Source organism: Podarcis liolepis, assembly GCF_965112155.1.
Source record: "Podarcis liolepis genome assembly, chromosome: 8".
Lineage (NCBI taxonomy): Eukaryota > Metazoa > Chordata > Lepidosauria > Squamata > Lacertidae > Podarcis > Podarcis liolepis.
In genome coordinates, this window is record NC_139560.1 from 40,827,910 (window position 1) to 40,850,689 (window position 22,780).

At 40.9% G+C, this 22,780-nt stretch overlaps 2 protein-coding genes across 3 annotated transcripts in view; both read right to left on the bottom strand.

The window, feature by feature from the left end:
* The window catches only part of LOC310713766 (chloride channel protein C-like), a 66,559-nt gene extending 64,652 nt beyond the window's left edge, over positions 1–1,907 (bottom strand). The window contains exon 1 of the mRNA XM_083518263.1: positions 12–1,907. Coding sequence (XP_083374389.1) covers positions 12–259 — 248 coding nt within the window. The 5' untranslated portion in view covers positions 260–1,907. The remainder of the gene's footprint in view (positions 1–11) is intronic.
* Positions 1,908–6,423: 4,516 nt separating this feature from the next.
* Positions 6,424–22,210, bottom strand: UBE2V2 (ubiquitin conjugating enzyme E2 V2). Of its 2 annotated transcripts, none has more exons than XM_083518136.1 (4): positions 22,083–22,210; positions 15,207–15,352; positions 9,428–9,553; positions 6,424–7,301 (listed from the first exon to the last, which is right to left on the bottom strand). In XM_083518136.1, exons 1-4 carry the CDS (start codon positions 22,096–22,098, stop codon positions 7,155–7,157), a joined length of 435 nt encoding a protein of 144 aa, XP_083374262.1. In that variant the 5' UTR covers positions 22,099–22,210; the 3' UTR covers positions 6,424–7,154. The 2 variants fall into 2 exon arrangements, with proteins under 2 accessions (XP_083374262.1, XP_083374263.1); XM_083518137.1 differs by lacking the exon at positions 22,083–22,210 and adding an exon at positions 15,750–15,774.
* Between the last annotated feature and the right edge of the window lie 570 nt (positions 22,211–22,780).

The window sequence follows — 22,780 nt, forward strand, 5'->3', positions numbered from 1 at the left end:
TTGTCTATTACCTGTAGTTTTGTCCCTGCAGCCACTTCTTGTAAACGCTACTGTGGGAAGGCAAATAATCCAGACTCTCGTGGACAGATAGGCGTTCCCTTTCTTTCTCTTGGAGGAAATTCGCCCTTCCTGAGCAGCTTCTGCTGCTGCTGTTGCATCTGGGATCAAGAGACTCAATCAAATCTGGCTGATCTTCGGCTAGCAGCATCTCCTCTTCACCATCATGTGTGCATCTCTTGCAAGAAAGGAGGGTTGGCATTTTGAAGAATCACAAGTGGCAGCAGAAGACCTCAGACCTCTGTCTGCAAATCAATGGTTGACAAATGCACCTGGAGAGGACTTACTGACTGCTGTGCAACAAGGGCTCACTGACTTATGTTGTGGGTTGGGTTGCTTCAGTAGCAGCACCACACAGATCCTGCGTGTTTGTGTCACCCAGAACCTGTCAGAACCAGATTTTTGTTTCATAGGTGACTTTCCCACCAGAAGGTTTGGGCAGGCAGCCAACTGAACACACAGTCTTTCCTGAACAACACAGAGAATGTGAAGTCTTAGGGTTTAAAATCAAGTGGCGATTGCAGAGGGTTTGGTCATCATACTTCCCAGCCACTTAATGTAAAAATTTATATCAGGCGCTAAGCGTTCTGAACACATTGGAACAATTCTGCATCAGTTGAACTGGTAACTAGTGTCTTCCCAGGTCCATTTCAAAGCATGAGTCTTGAGCGTTAAAAAGTCCTAAATGGCTTACGGCCAGGCTATCTGTAACTGCTTATGTCCCAAGTTCAGCATCGAAGGCCCTGGTCCAGTAATCTGCCTTTAAGATTGATTAGACGGGCAGGCACTAGGACAGGGCTTTTTCAGGAGTGGCACCCCTACTCTGTTGAACTCCCAACAGAGGTATAGTTGACCCTTCTGCTTAGGATTTAAAATGGCTAAAAACTCCACTCCCAAATGCCTTTTATGTGCTTTTATTGGACTGTTTAAAAAAATGTTTATGTTGGACCAACTGTATTTTAAAGCAAGGCTAGTCAATGGGGTATCCTTGATATGTTTTTGAACTGCAACTCCCATCGTCCTTATCATTAGCCTTACTGGCTGGGCTGATGGGTGCTGTAGTTAAACAACATCAGGAGGGAACCACATTGCTTAGCCTTCGTTGCGTGTTTTAAAATTTCTAACATTTTTCATACATAATGCAATATTGTAATGTTATGTTTACATAATGGCTGGCCACAGTGGCAGACCTTGGGGTCTCAAATTTCAGCAGTGCCCTGTGCAACGTCAAAATTCAAGCAACAAGCAAAGACAAAGGCTGCAAAGGGCACTAATAACAATGATTAGCACCAAGGCAGGCATTACCGAGCTGGCATCATCTGGCATCTAATGATACCCATAGCCTGGGCCCACTTCCAATATCTGGAGTTTCCGGCTCTTGCTGTTGCCTGTTTACCTACTCCCCCTAAACAAATGATTGAGTAAGTGAACAGAGCAAAAAGAAGGAATAGTGACAAATTCATGGTTTACAACTTGTCGTCTCTCTGGGATGCGCTGTGGATTGGTCTCAAGAGAAGGAGGCAAACAAATAGGCAGTGGGAAAAGGTTATAAGAAGGTGGTGTGTGCTCTCAGGTGGGGAGTGGCACAGGGTATTTATCTAAAGATTCCCCCAAATCAGTATCTGAAGGAGGAAGGTGACAAAAGAAAACATTTTTAGGTGCACAGCCCGCCCGCCTACCTAACCTTGAAGCTTCCACGCAATAAGGTCATTATTACTTTGGTTTAATTATAGGACATTATTGCTTCATTTTAAGAGACAGGGAACAATGCATGGCTAGGTAGTGCTTCATATATACTTTTGGATGCAGATAATTGGTGGCATTCAGTGTATTAACATTTTTAAATAATCATTTACTATTTTTTTTTAATTATTATTTAGCGGGGAAATATAAACTGCTTCCTAAAGAAAAGTCCAAGCAGTGTGCAGATTATGTTATATATAACGGATGATTAAAATGAAGAAACCAATAAAAACAAACATGAAAAAAGCTATCATTAAAAACAAAGCACAATAAAAAAATGAAACAAATGTAAACTAAAGCATGTGTCTGGATAGGCTTACTAGAACAGAAATGTTTTCAACAGCTGTCTAAAACAGTAAACGCACCTGCCTAATGTCAAGAGGCAGGGAGTTCCACAGCACAGGTGCTGCCATGCTAATATACACTTGGGGAAGTAGAGAGGAGAGAGATCATAGTTGGGGAAACACCTCTGAATCTACTCAACAGATATTTTATCTACGTATTCTCTGAGGGCAGGAATACTGAATATCCCCTACACCGTATCACAGCACTGTGTTTACTGTAAACTGAAGAACAGTAACAATACTGCATGTTTACATACAGGGCCTTAGATTCGAGTTCCACAGCTTTCCAGCAGCCTGGCTGTTTATACAGTAGGAAAACAATAGAGGAATGATGCAACGGTTCAGAGTGAACAACACAACAGAGATCCACAGTCTCTGTGGCCATCTTGCAGTTACCTTTCAGGCAGCCCTTGAATTATGGGGGAAATGGAAGCATGTGGCCTTTAACAGCCACTCCTAACCCCTTGACCTTTCTTAAGAGACAAAAGTTTTGTGATTTACACAAAACTTTCAGAATACCTGTGTGATGCTGTGCAAAACAGTTTTTCCTTTAGGCATGCTGCCGTGGGAATATGGCCTTCTCAGCTATGTTAGGAGGGAGGGGGAGAAAGAGATAGAAGCTCCATCTTAATTTTTACTTCAGAATAAATATGGCAAACCTGAGGATACTTAGGGACACAAACATTGAATCTTCCATCATAACCAGCACACAAATAAGTGTTTGACAGCTTTAGCTTTAAAATAATTTACCAATAAGTACTGGGGTGATATTTAATACGATTAGCACACAATGAAGATGTTGCAGAAACATGGAAGCTGGTAGTGGCACATTACCAAGAATATCACTTCAACTGGAACTCTGCATATGCCCTGAAACTAAGCATTTATTTTGGCTTTGTTCTGTATAAAAGAGTGCAGTACTATTGCAAACAAACAGAGACAGTGGTATAAGGTCAGTCCCATGAGGGGAAGCTGTAGCAGCTTAATTCAAATCTCAAACAGCCTTTGCACAAGTCATAAAATTAATGGCAAAAAGGTTAATTATATATCCTGAACTTTTATATCTAATGCAAACAGACACTATTATTTCTTACTAAGAACCTAGAAAGAGGCATCTTCCACCAGACATCTTCCCCTGTAACTGGATTAAGTCTCTAAATATGCATTTCCTCTGAAACATTTCTAATCACCTGGCTGTGACATGTGATTGACTTGTTGACAATTTGCTACTTGTATCTTTTAAAAGTCCCTTCAGTCCTGCCCTGGTCTTTGAATTGGAGCTAATTTGTTTATTTTATTTACATATAAATAACTGGCATTATTTATTTAATGCCAGTTAGGAAGCTTAATTCCTATTATTAGGCGCCTCTCAGTTCCCACGTTGTTCAGTATTCTACCCAGGGCACTGATCTACATTTTGGGGATCCTCCAGAAGGCTTTTCTGCACCACTCTTTTCCAGGCTTGCTCTCACTCCATAGATACTTGCAGAAGCAAGACTTCTTCAGCCTAGCTAGACCCCTTACACCCCTGCTGCCTCCCCGCTCCATTCCATTGCTTCTCAGCAGTTAGTTTTCTCTTCAGGTCAGTCAGAACTATTTTAAAGAGCACAAATTACCATTATTGCCCCCAAAACCGTTTTTAATAATTTTGAACTTTTTTGGAGGGTCCCAAAGAACCCAGAGTTGAGCAGATTTAGCTCAAGGATGACCTACAAATGCTTCCTTATCTTCAACCACCTCATCATAGCTTGAGCCTAGAAAACTGTATGCATCAGACATCAGGGAAGATTAGCCCTCCACTGCTTAGCCTTTGCCAATAACTCTCAACCTAGTCATGACAGTGCATGTATAAGTCACAGTGAAATTCAGACTTCTCTTCGCCCTTCATCCCACAGGACAGGTAATTGTAGGATCTTGCTTCTTCTCTCTGCCTTTCTCATTTTCCTGATCTCTACATACACAAAATCTGTTATTTCCATTTGAGCTTCTCCCCCTGGTGGCTTTAGACCTCCACTGCATACCATCTGGCTCCTTAGTGCCTACCTATAATTGATGCTTTTGAATTATGGTGCTGGAGGACTCTTGAGAGTTCCATGGACTGTAAGAAGATCAAAACGCTCCATTCTTAAGGAAATCAGCCCTGAGTGCTCACTGGAAGGACAGATCCCGAAGCTGAGGCTCCAATACTTTGGCCACCTCCTGAGAAGAGAAGACTCCCTGGAAAAGACCCTGATGTTGGAAAAGCTTGAGGGCACAAAAAGGGAACGACAGAGGACGAGATGGTTGGACAGTGTTCTCGAAGCTACCAGCATGAGTTTGAGCAAACTGCGGGAGGCAGTGGAAGACAGGAGTGCCTGGCGTGCTCTGGTCTATGGGGTCACGAAGAGTCAGACACGACTAAACGACTACACAACAACATAATCCATGTAAGGAAAGTTCTCATAGTAACACAAGAAGAGTCCAGCTGGATCTAGCCTATGAAAATCCCAAAAGCAGGACTCAAAAGCAACCCATTTGAGTTTCCCTAATTTTCAGAGGTGACTACTAGCTGCAATAGCATTCTGTGATAGGAACCGTTTCAGCTTATGGCCCAGGCCATGGGGTAGCCTGTGTAACTTACAACCATCTTGCTTTTTCTTTACTAATGGTTCAAGCCATAGTAGATGTAGATCACCTCCAGTAAAGATCCCCCAACTGAACATGCCTGTAAGATGCAGGTTCACATGTGCATATGTATAGGCACAGGAGCAGGTAACAGGTGATACCAGAGAATGGGTCCCAGACCATTTTATTGCTTTGTTAAAAACACCAAATAAAAAACTGTAAAGCGAATCTATAATATGTGAGACTGAGCAAGTTTCTCCCTGTTCCATAGTACTAGAAACTAAGGGCTGCCCAATGGCAATTATTGGCAGCAGCTTCTGGACAGACAAGAGGAAGTATTTCTTCACTCAACAAAATTAAATTGCATCAAGTTCACCAACACATGGTATGATGATGGCCATTAGCTTGGTGAGCTTCGAAACAGGATTACAGGCAGCAATTCATTGGCAGGAAGAACTGGGGTGCTCTCAAAAGGCTGAGGTGTGATGATAGGGAAGTGAAAGGAGGGGGCAATTTATTCCAACAACACCCAAGTTGTTTCCATTGAAACTGCTAACATGGGAGGGTCTAGCTTGGTGCTATCAGAGCTGCGTTCCCCTCACCCATGAGCTCACAATGATGGGAACGTATCTTGTTCAGCAAATGAATAACCAGCTCACTTTAAGCTTGATTATCCCTTTGCAGTAATGTCAGTTACACGAGGAGAGGAGACCTAGAGGGCAAAGTTTGCCCATGAGTCAAAGGTCTCCCACACCTGTTCTAATGGCTCAATGAAGGAAAAAGATTGCACTCACAATGCAGACTGGTCAATACAGTAGCTGGTCAATACAGTGACCACAGCATGCCTAGCAAGTGTATATATGCAAGCTCCAGGCAACTTTTCATTCTAAAAGGGTCTTCTCTTGCAAATTATCCACACTGCAGCCTTCCACCGGTATGTTCTTTTTGCTGAAGAGAGGTCATCTGCACAGCTGTCCGTGCAACTGGATATATTTTTTAAATGATAATTTTAGGGCAGCCAATCCAAGAACTGCAATCCTGCTCCTCTAAGCCTCCCGAACCTTCTAGCAGCAACACCAAAGTACTTTAAGATAGCATTGAAATGCTTACCAACAGTTTTCGTTTCCCCTATTATCACAGGGTTGTATTTGATAGCTGAGTATAAGGCTTCAGTCATTGGAATAAGGAGAGAAGCAATTTTCAGTGATTTCCCCCTGAAGCTTCATGTGTTCCCCCTACATCTGATCTGGAGGATCCCTACCAAGCCCAAAATTGCTCCCCTAACCATTCAACTAACAGAAGTTGTAGTGTCAACCTAAGTGACACTGTGGAATATAACCCATCACTTTTAATAGCAAACCTGCTTTTTTAAAAAGCAATAAAGCATCACAATAATATGAGACACATGGGCATGAGCAGTTATGAAAGCAGTAAAGTTACAACTAGGTGACCATTCTGTCTTCAATATTTTGTGTTTTGTCTTAAAAAGTATTACACATGTAGAACCTAACTTGTGCCTAGACTAAGGATCTGGATTGGCTGAAATCTCTTCAACAGCCTAAGATATAAAGTAAGTGAGTGGAACACTGCCATAGATTAGCAGCAACATCTGACCTCTAAGTGCTGCAAGGTACTACTGGCACAACTTAAACAGAGAGATAAGCACAGCCTCAGATACTTTCCACATTTTATTTACATTTGAAGACTAATTTTATTCTCAATCACATATCCATACACCTATTTTCCTTTTTTGTTTTGCTTCACTAAAACTTAAATGCATGGTTTATTAGAACAAAGACTGTAAACAAATATTTGCAATGTCCATTACATGTAACACACAGGAGCCGCTTAAAAGAAAATCATTTCCCCATTTTATAAATACAAGTATCAAAACAATCCTGACCGTATTCTGTGACACTACTAGCAGTCAGCACCCACACCTTTGCAAAAATTAAACAAGTTGAGCAATGGTATTTGCAGTACCTGCTACTGAAACAATTTTATCTGCAGCTCTTTTACTAAAGCAAGATGGATAAAGCATGCCATTTGTATTTTTTCTTCTTGAGAAAAAGTTTTCTGAAACATTATTCCACAGCAACCTGACACTTCCTGTCATGCTTTCGTCTTGAAACACCGGAGCTCCAATTTTAGGCTACTTCAGGTTTATGCTTAAAATTATAGTGCCTTGGTAAAGAGGAAAAATAATTGTGCTGCCTTTTTTTTTTCTCTGATTGTGCCTGAAAACATATGGGGCATACATATACATATATATATATTCTTTCAAATGTCCAGATCACGTACACCAGCAGAAACTCTTAATGTGTGGGTGGTTTGCATTGTGAGATTGAATCAAGACATTAAACATAAGTAGAAGTTGTTTAAGACAAGTTTGGGATTCAGCTAAAATTAATTGTTATACGTTTGTCCTTCTGGAGGTTGTGGAAGCTTCATATTTTCTTTGGACATCATTAGACGCCTTAGCTCTTGAAGTACAACTTTAATGCTATAAGAATTTTGCCATTTTGCTAACACTGGTATGCTTCGTGCATCCACCTGTAAGGAAAGAAAGTGTACATTTAAGTAAGGCACATAAAATAACCAATTCCATAACTGTGGTAGCATGCTTGCATTGAGTTTTCAGACAACCTAAACACCAGCCACCTGCTCTTATGGTCTGGTGCTAACACTAGCTGCACTAGTACAGAAGTGGTAGGAATGAAGCCTTAATTATCACTGTGACTCATCATAAACCGCTATGGATACAAATGTCAAGGATGAGAATTTGTGGCTCCTTTTGAAGATTTTTTAGTTTTTATAGCTATTCAGGGAAAGTTTTCAAAACATATGGCATCTCCTGCTAAACAGTTCAAGAGGAGGAAGGCAGGTGAAAATAATGTTTTGTCATATCTCATGGATAGGTTAGTAAAAACTGACCATTTTAGCTTAGCAACATAGTCAACAGAAACATGTAAATATCAGCATGCATCAACTAATTGATTATTGGATAGTGCAACCTCTCTATTAATTCATCCTTAAAAAAACAGGCCAACTATTCTGTCTCTTATGAATAATTTGAGTTTGGATAAAATTCAAGGAACTTAGAATAGACACTTGCAGCTGTTGGAATATAAAACAGAAACTATTGCGATGAATCAGCAAGGTAACAAAGAATACTGTTTCTTTAATAAGTAAAGAATGCATGAACCCCTAAAGGCCATGAAAAAAAGCAACCCGAGAAAATGTGTTTCTAGGTCTGGGATATACAACAGTCAAGATATCACAGTACTTCCATAATGAATTTTTACATTGTAGGACATTCTATAGAGGGTCTGTACTGAGGGTGGCTAGCCACTGGCCACCAAGTAAATTTCTGCCGCTGTCCCCCACACTGCCAAGTCCCTAATTAAAAATAAAAATAAATGTGACAAGGGGCTGCGGAGGATGGGTAAACCTCTCTGCCCACCCCAGCAGTCTCACAGTAATCTCTATCATCTGATGAACAGGGAAGGGGCAAGAGAGCCCTTTCTCAATCAGATGGCACAAATCAGACCCACAGGAGCAGTGGACCCTGTACATTTGTGCATGCATGTGTGAGTGTGAGCAGCCACACCACCTGCTGACATTCAGCCTCCAGAGTGTTGGCCAAGAGCAAATGTAGACCTTGGATGACACACAAACCCCAAAAAATGTTAGCCACCCCTGATCCATACAGAATATTTTAAAGCTAGGTTACAGTTCTTCCTAACAAAATTCCAATATAACTTTAAGTTTGTTTGGGATTCATCAGTTCAGTTTTTACCTGACTGTTAACTTACAAATCAGCAACCTACTTGCAAGTCTACAGCTCCCATTTAATGGATTTTCAGTCCATTACACTGAAATCAATGGCCTACTCAACTGGGGGAGAAATCAACACAACTGATACAGAGCAGTACTTGACTGAGAGAGACTCAAAGAGTCATTTTCACTGGGCAACTTCTGCAGCTTTAGTTGGATTGATCATAATAGAAAAACGGGAGCTAAAAGGACTACGTTTGTAAAATTTAATTATTTAACATGACAGCAAAGGCAAAGTATAACTGATGAATAGATTTCCTTTAATTTGCAGTACTCCAAATTATGACTCCAATTGTAAAATTATAATATATGGACCCAAGGGCATGCCAAACATTACACATTTCCTAGATGAATCTCCTACACAGAGAAAGAGATTTGTGGCTTTGGCACGTTCCTATACACAAAATGTTTACTAATGTAAGAAGTTGATAATGTTGGCAGTCACAATTTTTAAAAACTGCTTTCCATTCCTTTAACTATTTCACACCACATAAAATTGATTAAGCCTCTTGTTTTTACTGTGACCTTATAACTTTGGTATGGATCCAGACTTGGTCACAATAAACCCCACTGAAATCAATGGGGCAAACTAATCATGACAAACTTAAGTTTCACTAATTTCAATGGGTCTGCTCTAAAAATGACTAAATGTGGATGCAACCGCTTGTCCATAGGTACCACCAACACATAATATGATAGAACAATTTACAAATTAATGTGTTAATTGAGGGCATATAAGAGCAGATGAACATACAACTTTGGGAGATTAAAAAAGAAACAGAATCCTTAACAGCTTTTCTGCGAAAAATAAACTGGCTTGATCATCTTGCATTCCATCTTACCATTCCATTGGAATTATTTATTCCATTCATATTAATTTTAGTTACGAATCTAACTGTTGGAGGTGCTTCTGGATATTTAGGCCCACACTCTACTTTCAAGCTGTATATTCTGTTTTCATAATTTGTCTAGTAAACAGAGGAGGGAAAAAAAGAATTAATCATACTGAAAGCTAATATACATTCCAAATAACAATACTGAAACAAAGTCAGTCATCCCCATCTCAAGGATCGTGTGCAGAGCTGTTTCAAAATTGGTACAATTCTGCTGACCAGCTGTTTGGCAGGAAAGAGGGGTAGCAGGTGAATTCAGCTTCCTGCGCTTTCCTAACAGCTGACTGGTGAAATTTTAATATTTTTTGAAGGGCTTCATGCATGCAGACTAGCTGAAGAACATGGCTTGTATATAACCCCAGTTCTCCAGCCATCTAGAGATACGTAGATAACACTAGCAGGACTGGGACAAATAAGTATCTTATAATACTAAAGCAACAAAGGAGGTTCAGTTTAACTAAGGCTTAGCAAGAAGAAACTGGTGTTATCATTTCATGGCAGATTTTCCCCCTTCACTGGTAACTATTATTTCAGGTTTCTTGCCCAAAGATTTTTATAAAATGAAAAACCCAGATGTATCTTCCCCTTAATACTCACAAAACAGCCAACCTCAATGCCACCATCATTCAAAGGATCCGTTTTTAATAGAGAAACTGTGAGAAATATATACATGTAAACGCAGAAGAAAGGTGGCAGAAGGCAGCCAATAACCTCAAACAGAACTTTGCAACAAACCAAAATTGAGAAGAAGGAAGCGACAGAACTTAGGACAGGCTTCTGCATCTAATAATACCCTGCTTGAATGTAGTTGCTGAGAGAAAGAGGAAGGTAATCACGCTGGCTTTCCGAACTGAACTGTGCTTGAGTAAAGAAGCCCAATACCCAGAATAGTGGAAAGACCTTCCAAAAAACATCACCCGTGCAATTAAAAAGCTTCTTCCCTTACACATATGAGAAACTATCTCCTCCTACTTTCCACATGTGTTGCAGTAGCCTTGTGGATCCTGGGCCTGTATATACATACCTAGTTCACAACGACCCCACTCAAGGCATCTCCCTGATCTGAAATACAATGTTGGTTCCTTCACAACACCTGTCAGCCCTAAAAACAATATTTAACTCTTTTATTATTTCACTGAGTAAAGTGGCTTATCATTAAAATTAAAATTACGTTCTAGTTTATTAGTTACTGAATTGTGTACTATATGGCATTGTCAAAACTACCTTATGACTCATTCGGATCTCAGTGTGGATGAAGTACTCAAATTACTGAACACTCCAAACAAATATGCATATCAAATTAATCTGGGGAAATTGTGACCAGGGGTCACTCTAGTAATCAGACAGTGCAATTTCATCTTGATTGCTTAAAAACTGAAACAAGCAGCAGCAGCAACAGCAGCAGCGAAATGGAAGTGTGAGAGGATGCAGGAGGAATGGAAGAATGAGGAAGTCCTGCTGGGCAAGCATTCCACACACAAACAGGCACAACTGGGTATAATTCATAAATGGTAATTTTGTTGTGGGTTCTATTATGGTTGCATTTGAATTTTTATAGGTCACCTTGAAGACTTCGCAGTAGGAAGGTGACACAGAACTGTTTTAAATGAAACTGCATATAGGTTTTTTTGACTGGGCGGGGGGGGGACGGACAATATAGATTTGAGAATTCCCTTCATGAATGTTCTACATTGGGGTGGAGAACCTCTCTCTCCATGAAGGCCACATTCTCTCATGGGCAACCTTGGGAGGCAGGCAACATGTCAGTGGTACATGCAGCCAGATGCAAAACTGAGTGGGAATGTAGGCAAACATCAGCCGAGCAGTGGCTGTGACTCGTTACCCCTTTCAGTAGATTACATTTCAGCCATGCAAAAGTCAGCTTTCTACACACCCAAACACCTACCTCTATGCAGGCAAGCAAGAGCCATTATCACAATTCAAACATACATCATCCCCCCCCCCCCCAGGCAACAGCACTTGAGAAGCACACAAGACGTGTTGGTGAGGGATGTGGACGAGGGAGGGTTCCAAGGTCCAGAGAGTCTCGGAGGGCCTGAGATTCACTACCGCTGCTCAAAAACCTATTGGGCTCAGTGACCATCCAAACTAACTAAATTAAAATCTTTCCCTATCCCATAGATGCAGTATTCCTACATCTTCAGAGAAGACAGAAGCTGCCCACAGCATTTTAGTATATACTTTTCATCACTTACCCAGACTGCTTCTTACCATTTAGCTAGATTTAGCCTGAGTTCCAGGAATATTTACCGTATTTTTCGCCCTATAGGACGCACCGGCCCATAGGATGCACCTAGATTTGGGGGGGGGGGTAAAGGGGGGGAATTTATTTATTTTCCCCCAGGCGCGGGGCTGGGGCGGGGGAAGCTTGGGCTTCCCCCTCCCCCAGCCCCCAGAACGGGACCCAGAGCCATGCGGAAGCTGCGTGCAGCTCTGGCATGGCTCTGGGAGCTTGCGGGGCTGAAGGAGGGGGAAGCCCTCCGCCAGCCTTCTAACCAAGTTGGGGGACAGCGGGAAAGGCGCGCTGCGCCTCCCCACTATCCCCCGAGCTTGTGGGGCTGGCGGTGGGGCTCTCCTGAAGCCTGGAGAGCGAGAGGGGCTGGTGCGCACCGACCCCTCTCGCTCGCCAGGCTTCAGCGAAAGCCTGCATTCGCCCCATAGGACGCACACACATTTCCCCTTCATTTTTAGAGGGGGAACCGTGCGTCCTATGGGGCGAAAAATACGGTACTATTCCTTCCACAACACTGACCAGAACACTCTCAAATCCTATCATTGCTGGGATCCCCTGTTCTCAGAAAAGACAGATTTGCCAAAGCTTTGACTACTGTGTCAAAGATGTTTAAATAAGCACATTGACAGGTCAGTTTTGGGGGAACATAACTAGAATTGCCTTGCCCTAGCTGCTCTCAGTCTCTACATATAAATAATTAATGCAACTACAGTAAAATGGGATCAAAACAAATTCAAATTGATACTAACTTTAGGACATTCAGTATGTGTGATGCTGAAGCAGAAACAATGATTGATGCTGCTCCACAAAAATGCTGCTAATTTTATGAATGATCTTCAAAACTAAAATAAAAGGAAACCAGTCATAATATTAATACCAAATCCTCTCTATCTTTGGTCAGAATTTACTCTTGGCTTATAGCAGCTTCCTCCAAATTTGCAGTTCACCATGACCTCTTCCTACTACTATTCCCATGATTTCTTGTATTTTACTCCTTGGGTATGTTCCGCCCTGCCCCGTGCTACCTAGAAACACACATATGCACTGAAAACTATATGAGGGTGAGGGGAGAAGAGTTCACTCCAATTCCCCAGGAATTGAAGAAAATGAAGTGCAAGTGCCAGAAGATAAGAACATCCTAAGGAGAAACACAAGTGAAGAAGCCCTCTGTTTGCAAAACTGACAGAGTAATAAAAAATAAAAAGACACACATTTGGCCAAAGTATAATGCAGGTTGAATCTACAAGAGAAAGCTCAGCATCTAGCTATGTCTGAAAATTGTGGCAGATCGTACAATTTTATGTGTAACTGTGCAAAGTCTGGAGATTAAGTTTTTCTAACCCTATTCTTTCCTATCCAGAAAACTAGAATCACGGAAGCCAGTAAAACAAGTTACTGCAGGCATAACCCTATTTTCAAGGCTACCATTCATACCAAATGGCTGAACCAGTCAGGTAATCTAACCTGTTTTCTTACTAAAGGCACCTGGGTGGGCTACCCAAAGCCAACTTCCGTCTTATCACCAGTGGTAGGTCCAAAAAACCACTGTCTCCACCATGGCTCACTAACCAAAAACCTCATCCAGTGCAGCGTCTAGCTGAGCTGGCTTAGCAACAGGCATTGTGTTTATTTTAATGAACTGAATAAAATGCAATACTATGAGTCATAGGGGTGTGGAGAGTCTGTGTATGAACTTAACAGTGCTTAGCTTATTTTTTAGCTGCTATTTATAGATTATAAATGACATATTGATTTGTTAATCATATGACTTTTGCTGTAATTGTGCTGTTTACCTTATTTTTTAGTTGCTGCTTTGTTAATAGTGTTTTATAGACTGTAATGGTATATTGGTTTGTTAATTATTTTATATGATTTATGCTGTACTTCTGTTGTTCTATTATGCTCTATTATGTTATTGATATTTCTTGTTTGTAAGCCGCTTTGTGATTCATTTGAATGTAAAGCGGCAAAGAAATACAATCAATCTTAACTTTGCCTATGGGCAGAAAACAATTACATTTCTGCCCAAATCCTGGATGCCCAGAATACTCCTATTATATTATATTATATTATATTATATTATATTATATCATATTATATTATATTATACTATAGCAATATGTCAGCCATACAATATGCACATACCTGATTTTCAAAGACTAATTGTGTCTGGGGTAATGCAAGGGTAGGGGCTGCCTTTGGAGTGCCTGGCAAGAGGAGCCAAGCCCAAAAGCCACAGTATCCTAAAGTGATCCAGATGTTGCTGCTACTCCAACCTTCTCAAGCCAAGGTTCAAAGGGAAAGCCAGAGCAGATTGTTGGCTTATGGAAGGGGTGGAGAGAAGGTAAACCAGGCTTTACTGGTGGATCTCTAGCTAATTTGCAATAGATTGGCAAAGGCTTCTGCCTCCTAACAGCATAAAATAAAATAAAAATACTTTTCCCACCTACAGTAGGCTGCTGAAATCTAATCAGGCATGGACTTGTGTTAAAAACTGAGCTCAGTTCAGTTCCAGTACTGAAAACAAATTTGAAAGGTTCAGAATGTCATTAGGGCATACTGGGTTCTTTATTAATGGCTGAATCTCTTTCACACTAAGCTGTTGGGAGTAGATCCTGGGGTTATAATACAAAACAAATGAGATGTGACTAGCATGATACCAGGCTCTGCTGCCAACATGCAGGTCTTAAAGGGAAAGGAGGAGAAGGCAACAGAACTCTGTGTAAACTAGATAGGCATGTCAATTGTCACCATCCACATCAGGTTACTTTGTTTGTTATGCCTGCACACACAAGCACACATAAAACTAAAGGAAGGGAGAATATTTGGTGCCATAAGCTAACAGGAACACTGAAGTGGTATATTATAAGTTAAAAACCAAAACAGAACATTTCACGTTGCTAAAGGTCCAAACTGTTTCTTGGTGGAGCTGAAATTGTTGTTTAATGAGGGATAGCTAATATCATCGATGTGTTGTTTGAATGCACACAACAGAAATATGCATCTGTGCTGGGCCACAACTGCATACTACTGAATATGCATTTGGAACACTTCAACTTGAGCAGAAGTCACCATGAGACACTGACATCTGAATACAGATTTGATAAAATTCAATAAAATGTAAAAAATTACCATTGTCCTTAATGTTACAATTATGTGACCCCCATATTGACCTGGGCCTTTAAGAAACCATTCCACACCTTTCTACAATTGTTACTAATTGTGAAAAAGCAAAGTTAGCTACAGGGCTAACTTCTGTTATAGCTTATAAGATTCCTAATTGAATTATGATATTCATCCATCTTTGGGCTGAATCCAATTAAGTTATACAGTACTCAGAATAATCCCCTGAAATTGATGAGTCTACTCTTTGACTTAGTTGATTCACCCCATAGCATAACCCATAGCTAACAACCATGCATTGCAAATGTCTGAAAAGTTCCGCTAAATGAAGATTTAACTTATAGTACTGACCCTTGGTGGTCCAATAATCATGCCCGTCCACCTTGTAAGTGTCATGTCTTCGTCATCTTCGAGGCCCCAGCTTACTGTACCATCTCCTACTCCTTTCTGACCTTCTTCAAGTTCTTCCAACAAGCGAAAATTACGAGGGACTTTAACTATTTGAAAAAAGTAAAGCAATGTAAATAGCAATGTTCAAAATCACAGCTGATCTCTTGTCACGTCTTAGCATGAAGGCCTGGCTGAGCCAACTAAAAAATCCACACCTGAGAATTTATGCATATAACACATTTTACTAGTATACATATTGAATTGCAATCAATGTGAAAAACAAACTTATTTCCACTTATGAAGTATCATACAACTTGGAATCTTAAATTCCTCAGCAACATCAAATTTGCAGATTTGATTTTCTTATGGGTCTTTTTTTTTAAAGTGACAGTCTAAATTAAATTATCAAATTTCATATCTGGAAGTCATATACAGCCATAATTTTCACCATTTAGTTCATCAATTTTCTGCTTCAAAAAGTAAGTTTTAATATATGACAGTTACCTCAGCATTACAACAGTAAGCACTACTCAGTCATTACTTCTCTGTGGAATACTGGTTACATTCAGATAATCCTTTATCAGTTTAAGATGAAATAAGCGGCTCTTATTTTTAGCTCTAAGTCATCTTGAGTACCATTAGAGGAAAAGGTGGGATATAAATAAATATATAATTATTATAGTAGTAATAAATATGACTCTTTGCCCAAACATTCAGCTTATTTGCTCCTCCCTCTGCAGCATAAGCAAACCCAAAAAATTATGATCACCAGATTTGAAACAAGCTAGAATATTAAACCATACTTTAAGTGGGTTAACTGTCTTAGCTTGTTCCAAAGCTCGTAAGCCTAGTTTCCGGGGGCACTATGGTTCATTAGGTGCTTCCTGGTTTGATTGCTTACATTGCAAAGGGAAGAACAAAGGGGCTCAGTGCATGGGGTACGGGCTTGTTTGTTTAGCACTTAATCCTGCTTTTCACTATATGTCTCACAACAATTTACAGAAAATCAATGATATTGTTCGTTATATTGTATTATAAAGCCAATATCATCATCTGAACTGGTCCTAGTCACACATACTGCATATTAAATAAGAATATTGTGCACACAAATTCTAATTGAGATGAACTTCAGAACTAGAAAGCATTTAAGAAATATTGCTCTTTGCAATCATCTAACTAAACAACAGTTCAGAGTAGAAATCAGTTACTTCCCATTTCATAACAAAAATAAGAATACAGGAAAGCATTCATTTCTCGCAGAGGACTGGTTGTATGAAAAGGATTAGAGAGGCAAATTCACAATACACCATTTTCCTACAAATAAAAGGATGCATTTCAAAATATGATCCAAATCCACAAACTGTACTGGCAGCTCAAACGACTGTATCAGGTTACTAAAGCAGGTTTGTACATATCTGATCCCTTGCATAGGTCAAACAATTATGCAAGCATGCAATGCCTGCCCTAAGTTGCTTTGACCACAAGCATGCTCAGGTGGCTATTTTGGGAGAGAAAAGTGCTAAGGGATTTTAACAGATAATATCTTCAAGACTTCTAAATACCAAAGATGCTGGAGATCTAAATGTGTATTCATTATGCTGAAATACAGCAATGGGAGATAATGAGTTGACCTATGCCATACTGTGATATCACACAACCTGTAAAGGAATACACTGTAGATTCCAATAAAGTGGTTGCCTTTTATAATTACAAAAAAACAGAGCAGGAAATCCTAACCATGGGAAGGTTATCACCATTATTGGCCATTTTTCATTCTTAGAGTACAAGCTTCCCCACCGCACTCTGCTTCAAGCAGGACTACAAATATATTTGGCTTTAAAAGAAAAAGGGAAGTTGAATAAACCAGGATTTGCCCCAATATAAGCAAAGCAGTAATTCCCTATGCACTCACTCCAGGACTAAAATCAGCTTGAGCATACACACAACCAAAAGCATGCTTTACACTAGCCAATAAGCAGTTTCCCCTTACACACCAAAAGATCTCCTTTCCATAAGTGCCCTGCTATAGTTTCCAGCTAAGATTAAGAATGCCCAATGGTTGCCATGGAAAACAGTTTTTGAATTAGAACCCCTCACAATACAGCAATGTATTGCAGACTAAATTTTAAAATTGCTCACATGCTGTAGCTGCTCACTACCTTTGTTTGTATATAACCATATTACCATTACGAAACGGTGAACATTTGGATAATACACAAAACATTTGTATGTATTGCTGTGCAGCCTCAAATTCACATTCTGTACAGTGTTATTGTACAAAGAAGAACAGATATTTCTAAACATGCAAAACTACATTTAGCATCTGATAAAGGCCAGAACCATTTCTTTCTGCATGATTAGCTACATGCTCAGTTGACTACAAAAATACCCCCCTTTTGGACCAATAATTACCTCCCCTAACTGCAGCATTAAATATTATATCCATGTGCATAATGAAAACATGGAATTATAGAGTGGAAGGTACCCCAAGGGTACCTCAACTAAAGCATCCATGACAGGTGGCCATACAACTTTTGCTCAAAAACTTCCAAGGAAGGGGAGTATACCACCTTTCAATGTAGTCTGTTGTACTGTCAAAATGCTCTTACTGTCAGAAAGTTCTTCTTGGTGTTTTGTCAGAATCCCTCTTCTTGTAACTTGAAGCCATTGGTTCAGGTCCTACCCTCCAGAGCAGGAGAAAACAAGTTTGCCCCCATCTTCCATGTGGTATCCCTTTCAATATGTGAAGATGCCTATCATCTCTCCTCTCAGTCTCCTCTTTTCCAGGCTAAACATACCCAACTCCCTCAACCATTCCTCATATGGCTTAGTTTCCAGACCTGTGGTAATCTTGGTTGCCCTACTTTGTCCTCCTACCAGTTTGTCAATATCCTTCTTAAATCTGGCACCCAGAACTGGCCATGGTATTCTAGGTGTGGTCTGACTAAGGCAAAGCAGTGTGGTATTGTGACTTCCCTTGATCTGGCCACTATACTTCTTTTGCTGCTGCATCACACTGTGGACTCCTATTAAATTTGTCATCTATTTCACATGCACTACTGGCAAGCCAGGAGTCCCCTATCTTATATTTGTGCAGCTGGTTCTTGCTGCCTAATTGTAGAACATAGCATTTGTCCCTGTTGAAATTCATTTTGTTAGTTTTGGCCCAGTTCTCTAGTCTGTTAAGATTATCTTGAGTCCTGATTCTGTCTTCAGCGGCTACCCATACCAGTTTGGTGTCATCTACAAATCTGATGAGCATCCCCTCAATTCTTTCATCCAAGTCATTTATAAAGACACTGAACAACGCTGCTGCATCCCACTTTTCACTTTTTTCCCAAGATGAGGAACCATTTGGGTTCACTCAGTCAACCAGCTACAAATCCACCTAACAGTCACCCAATCCAGTCCACAATCCACCAACTTCCCTGCAAGAATATTATGGGACACTATGTCAAAGGCCTTACTGAAAACAAGATACACTGTGCCTCCAGCATTCTCATGATCAACCATACTTTTAACTCTTGTCAAAAAAAATAAAATGAGATTTCTCTGGCATGACTTGTTTATAGAAACCCATGCAAAGTCTTAGTAATCAAAGCACTATTTCTTAAATTCTCACAGACCAGCCCTTTACTGCTATCTATATACCAGGTCTTCTTTTCTCACATTTTTGAAGATGGGAAGAATCTGCAGAGACCTCATCTGTTCTACAAAAATTCTCAATTATAGGCAGACTTGGAGATCACATCTGCAAGCTCTTTTAGTACCCTTGAGTGCAGCCCATCAAGCACTGGAGATTTGAATTCATTTAGTAACTAAGTGTTCCCTTGCCACTCTTTTCCTATCTTGGGCTGCAGCTCCCTCCTTGCATTGTTTATTCTGTTATCACCGGGTTGGTCACTGCTTTCCTTTTGGGTGAAGACAGAGGCAAAGCAGGTGTTAAGCAATTCTGCCTTCTCTCTGTGACCCAATAGCATTTCTCCATCTTCTCCACGCATAGGACCTATAGTTGCTTGTTCTCCCTTTTGCTTCGAAAATGTGACACTAAAGATTTAGTAAATTAAAATAATAACCCCAAATTAGTGGATTTTCTGTGCTGAGTGTTGTCTTTGAAAGGAACTTTTCCTTGCCCAGAGGCAGGTTCATAATGAGAGTATGAAATGAACTCTCATTAGCTGTTTACATTTGCTGCAGAAGCTTACGGTTCCCTTAAGAGAACACAGCTTGGAAACTGTTTTTGTATGAAGTTTGATGGGAGCTATGCAAGGCAGCTTATGGTTAATGGACAAATTAAGAAAGGCATATCAGTGATGCCCAGAGATTATCCTACAACACCCTACTTTTCATGGAAAGACATGCTGCTAAAAACAAAATTGTGGCCTGAATTGCAGCAAACTCTGGCAAAATTCTGAATAGTTTTGTTGTAAATAAGTTGTAAATGTTTAATGGAAAAAATAAATTATGTATGTATCAGTTTATGTTTTGTATTTCATCAGTAAAAAATAACTGAAAGGAGTTGCTATTTAAAATACTGTGGATGTATTGTTGACTGCATTTATTAAACGAGTAAAAACAGCCAGGCAGTCATATGTCTGGACATATAAATACTGCTTATTTTGTTTTTTCTGCATTGGCACAAATACAGGTAACTGAAGATCATCATGGGATCCAATATGACATCCTATATTTTGATTGTCACTCAAGACCTTCAATGCAAAACAGCAATTATGTTCATGCTAACAATACTTTAAAATCCAGATTTCATGAGTATTGGGAAAGCACAACATATAAAGTTGAAAAAGTGAGTTGTAATATTAACCAGATCTGTGCATAGCAACCTGCTCCACACAGAGAGCCATAAGTATGTACAATGTATTTCCCAGTAGAACTGGTTTTGATCTTTAAACCACTAAATGGTTTGGGACCGACTGTCTTAGCAGCTTGTATTCTGTGTCCCATCACAGAATATTAAGATCAAGCAAGTGTTCCTCCACTAGGTTTGAAACTCCACCCATCCCCCATCAAGCCTGACTTATGAAGGTATTTTGTGACAAATGTTAAAACCGGGCTATGGGTAGGTTTGATATTATTAAGAAGTTTTAATTTTTATTAATGTATGGCTTTATTTGGCTAATTCCTATGTGGCTGTAACACAATTAAAAATAATTAGACTAATAGATATACATGTTGTGAATCTGAAAGAAAATGCCTTTTCAAGATAATTGAACAATATGCACAGCTTCCAGGTTCAAATTATTTACAGTTTATTCAGCACAAGGTACCAACCACAGTTACAAAAACAATCACCTATTAACGGTGTTTAAATAAAAGGCTGGAATACAGGAACACAAAGTCAAAATTATTTAAATACCCTTTCAAATTCAGTACCTATCAGTGCTGTGAAAGATCCAGGTGCGAAACATATTGCCAACGATGAAAAGGAAGATAATTACAGTTCAAGCAAGTAGACCCAGGTTATTAAAGAGTTATTAAAGGTTATTATTTTCAAGTAAAATTCTTTGGTAACACCATCTATGATCAACAACAGACTTCAAGGACAACATGCCATAATAATTTGACATGTTTAAATCTCAAATGAACTTTGTAACATAATCCATAGCATAAGTTATGGATTTTACTTCACATTAATTTTGAATAACTGCCACTCCTCGTTCATAAGCACTACTCAGCTGCGATATTTCCACTTCACCAATAACCGCATGAACTGGAAGACTGATAAACATTTGCATTTCTACCATTTTATGAGAAGTGGGGAGAATTGAGACATAGTATTGAAAAGCTGTGGTAGGAACTAGAATAAACTGAAAGTGGGAAGGAGGGTGTGGGGAATTAGGAAAGTGGGGATGCTGAAAAGTGGGCAGTATACAAAAAAGACAAGAATAAGACAAGATTGGGATAAAAGGGGGTGTAGGGAGGAAAAGAAACAGAAAGTCAGGAAAACGGGAACTGTAAGGTCCAAGTATTAAAGGTTTTGGTTTCCCTTAGCCAACTGCCTCAGCAATACGATTAAAATAAACAGAAAGTAAATTCAATACCAAGCCTCAAAGCTCATCGCTAATTTCCTTCTGGAGTTTTGCAGGAAATACTTCGACCGGGAGTATCACAACCGGGAAAGGAGGGAAGCGTGCCAGTAACAAAAATTCATACGCAAGATTGACAACGGACCTCATCAGCAAAAAGACCAAGACAGAACTTAATTACACGCCCCCATATACACTTTGTATGTGTTTTTGTTGAACGTATCTGTCCTACCCTCAGCAACCAGCAACGCCTGCACTTCGGAATCGGCGTTATTAAAAGCCACCTAAATGCCACTGGGGTCGGCTTCGTTCTCGAAGAGAGGGGGAATATTTATCAGTATTACGTTGCGGGGGGAGGGCGGAAGAGAGACTCAAGAAACGCCACATTTCCTCTCACCCAAACCCAACCCGAGCGTGAGAAGGAGGTCCGAAGACCCCGAATTCCACCTTCCCCTGAACAAAAACCGACCCCAGGAGCGGAAAGCTGCCTCGGCCTCCCCACCTCCCGGCTGCACCGCCTGCCTCTGCCAGCCCCGCAGGCGTCTCCTCCCCGCATCCCTTGCAGCACCAAGAGGAAGGCTCCGGCCCCAGCGCCAACCCCCGCGGCCTCCCCGCCCTCCTCTCCCGCCGGCGCCGGAACCTTGGCCCGACTGCGCTGGCGCCGACCGCTCTCCACGAAATGAGCCGCGCCGGGGACCCGCCACCGGGGCCTCTAGGGAGAGAACCCCCCTCCCCGGCGAAAGCCCCCCGCCAGCCCTTCCAAGGCGCCCCCCGCCTTCCTCTCAACACAGACCTGTGGATCCGGCCATCTTGTCCAAACCCCTCCCCCACCAGCCAGGAAACACACGGGCGCCGAGCACGTGACTTCTGCCTTGCGCCCTACGCCACTTCCTGGAAACTAGCCCCGCCCCGCGCTGGAGTTTGTTGCTTCTGCGCGTCGAGAGGGTGGCGGCTAAGGCGGCTGCAGTTAAGGGAAGGGAAAAGACCGACCGACCGGGGTGGGTGGAGAGGGAGGGATGTAGGGAGGCGGCTACGCGAAGCAACTGACAGGAGAAGAGAGCCCTCCGGGGCATTTGTCGCTCTGGTGTTCGGAAGTGAGGCTGCGAAAGGGTTAATTACGGAGTTTGCGGAGGTAGCCAATGGGGTGGCCTGCAGGTGGTGGAGGACTCCAACTCCCATCAGCCCCGGCCAGTATGGCCAATAGTCAGGGATGATGGAGCTGTAGTCGAATAAAACCTTAACCTACAGAGGCTGGCTTGGTGTATTAAATGTTGGGAAACTGATATGAAATGCACAGGCAGCGACGGTTGCTCACAGTACCAGTCACCACACAGAAGCAGCTTAAGATCCAAATACTTTACTATCGCTTGGTAAAACGGTTCTAGATGCAGAGTTATACAGCTTGTAGGCTTTTGCAGATGCAGATATATACAGTTACATACAAGTAAAAAGTTTCTCTGTTGCCCCAAATACTCTAAACTCCAACATTTC

Excerpts from the sequence above, each read along its gene's own strand:
- UBE2V2 (XM_083518136.1), bottom strand. Across the intron at positions 9,554-15,206 it reads TGATTATTGGACCACCAAGG|ACAAATTATGAAAACAGAAT; the intron begins GTCAGTACTATA and ends TCTGTTTACTAG. Across the intron at positions 7,302-9,427 it reads TAAATAATTCCAATGGAATG|GTGGATGCACGAAGCATACC; the intron begins GTAAGATGGAAT and ends CTTTCCTTACAG.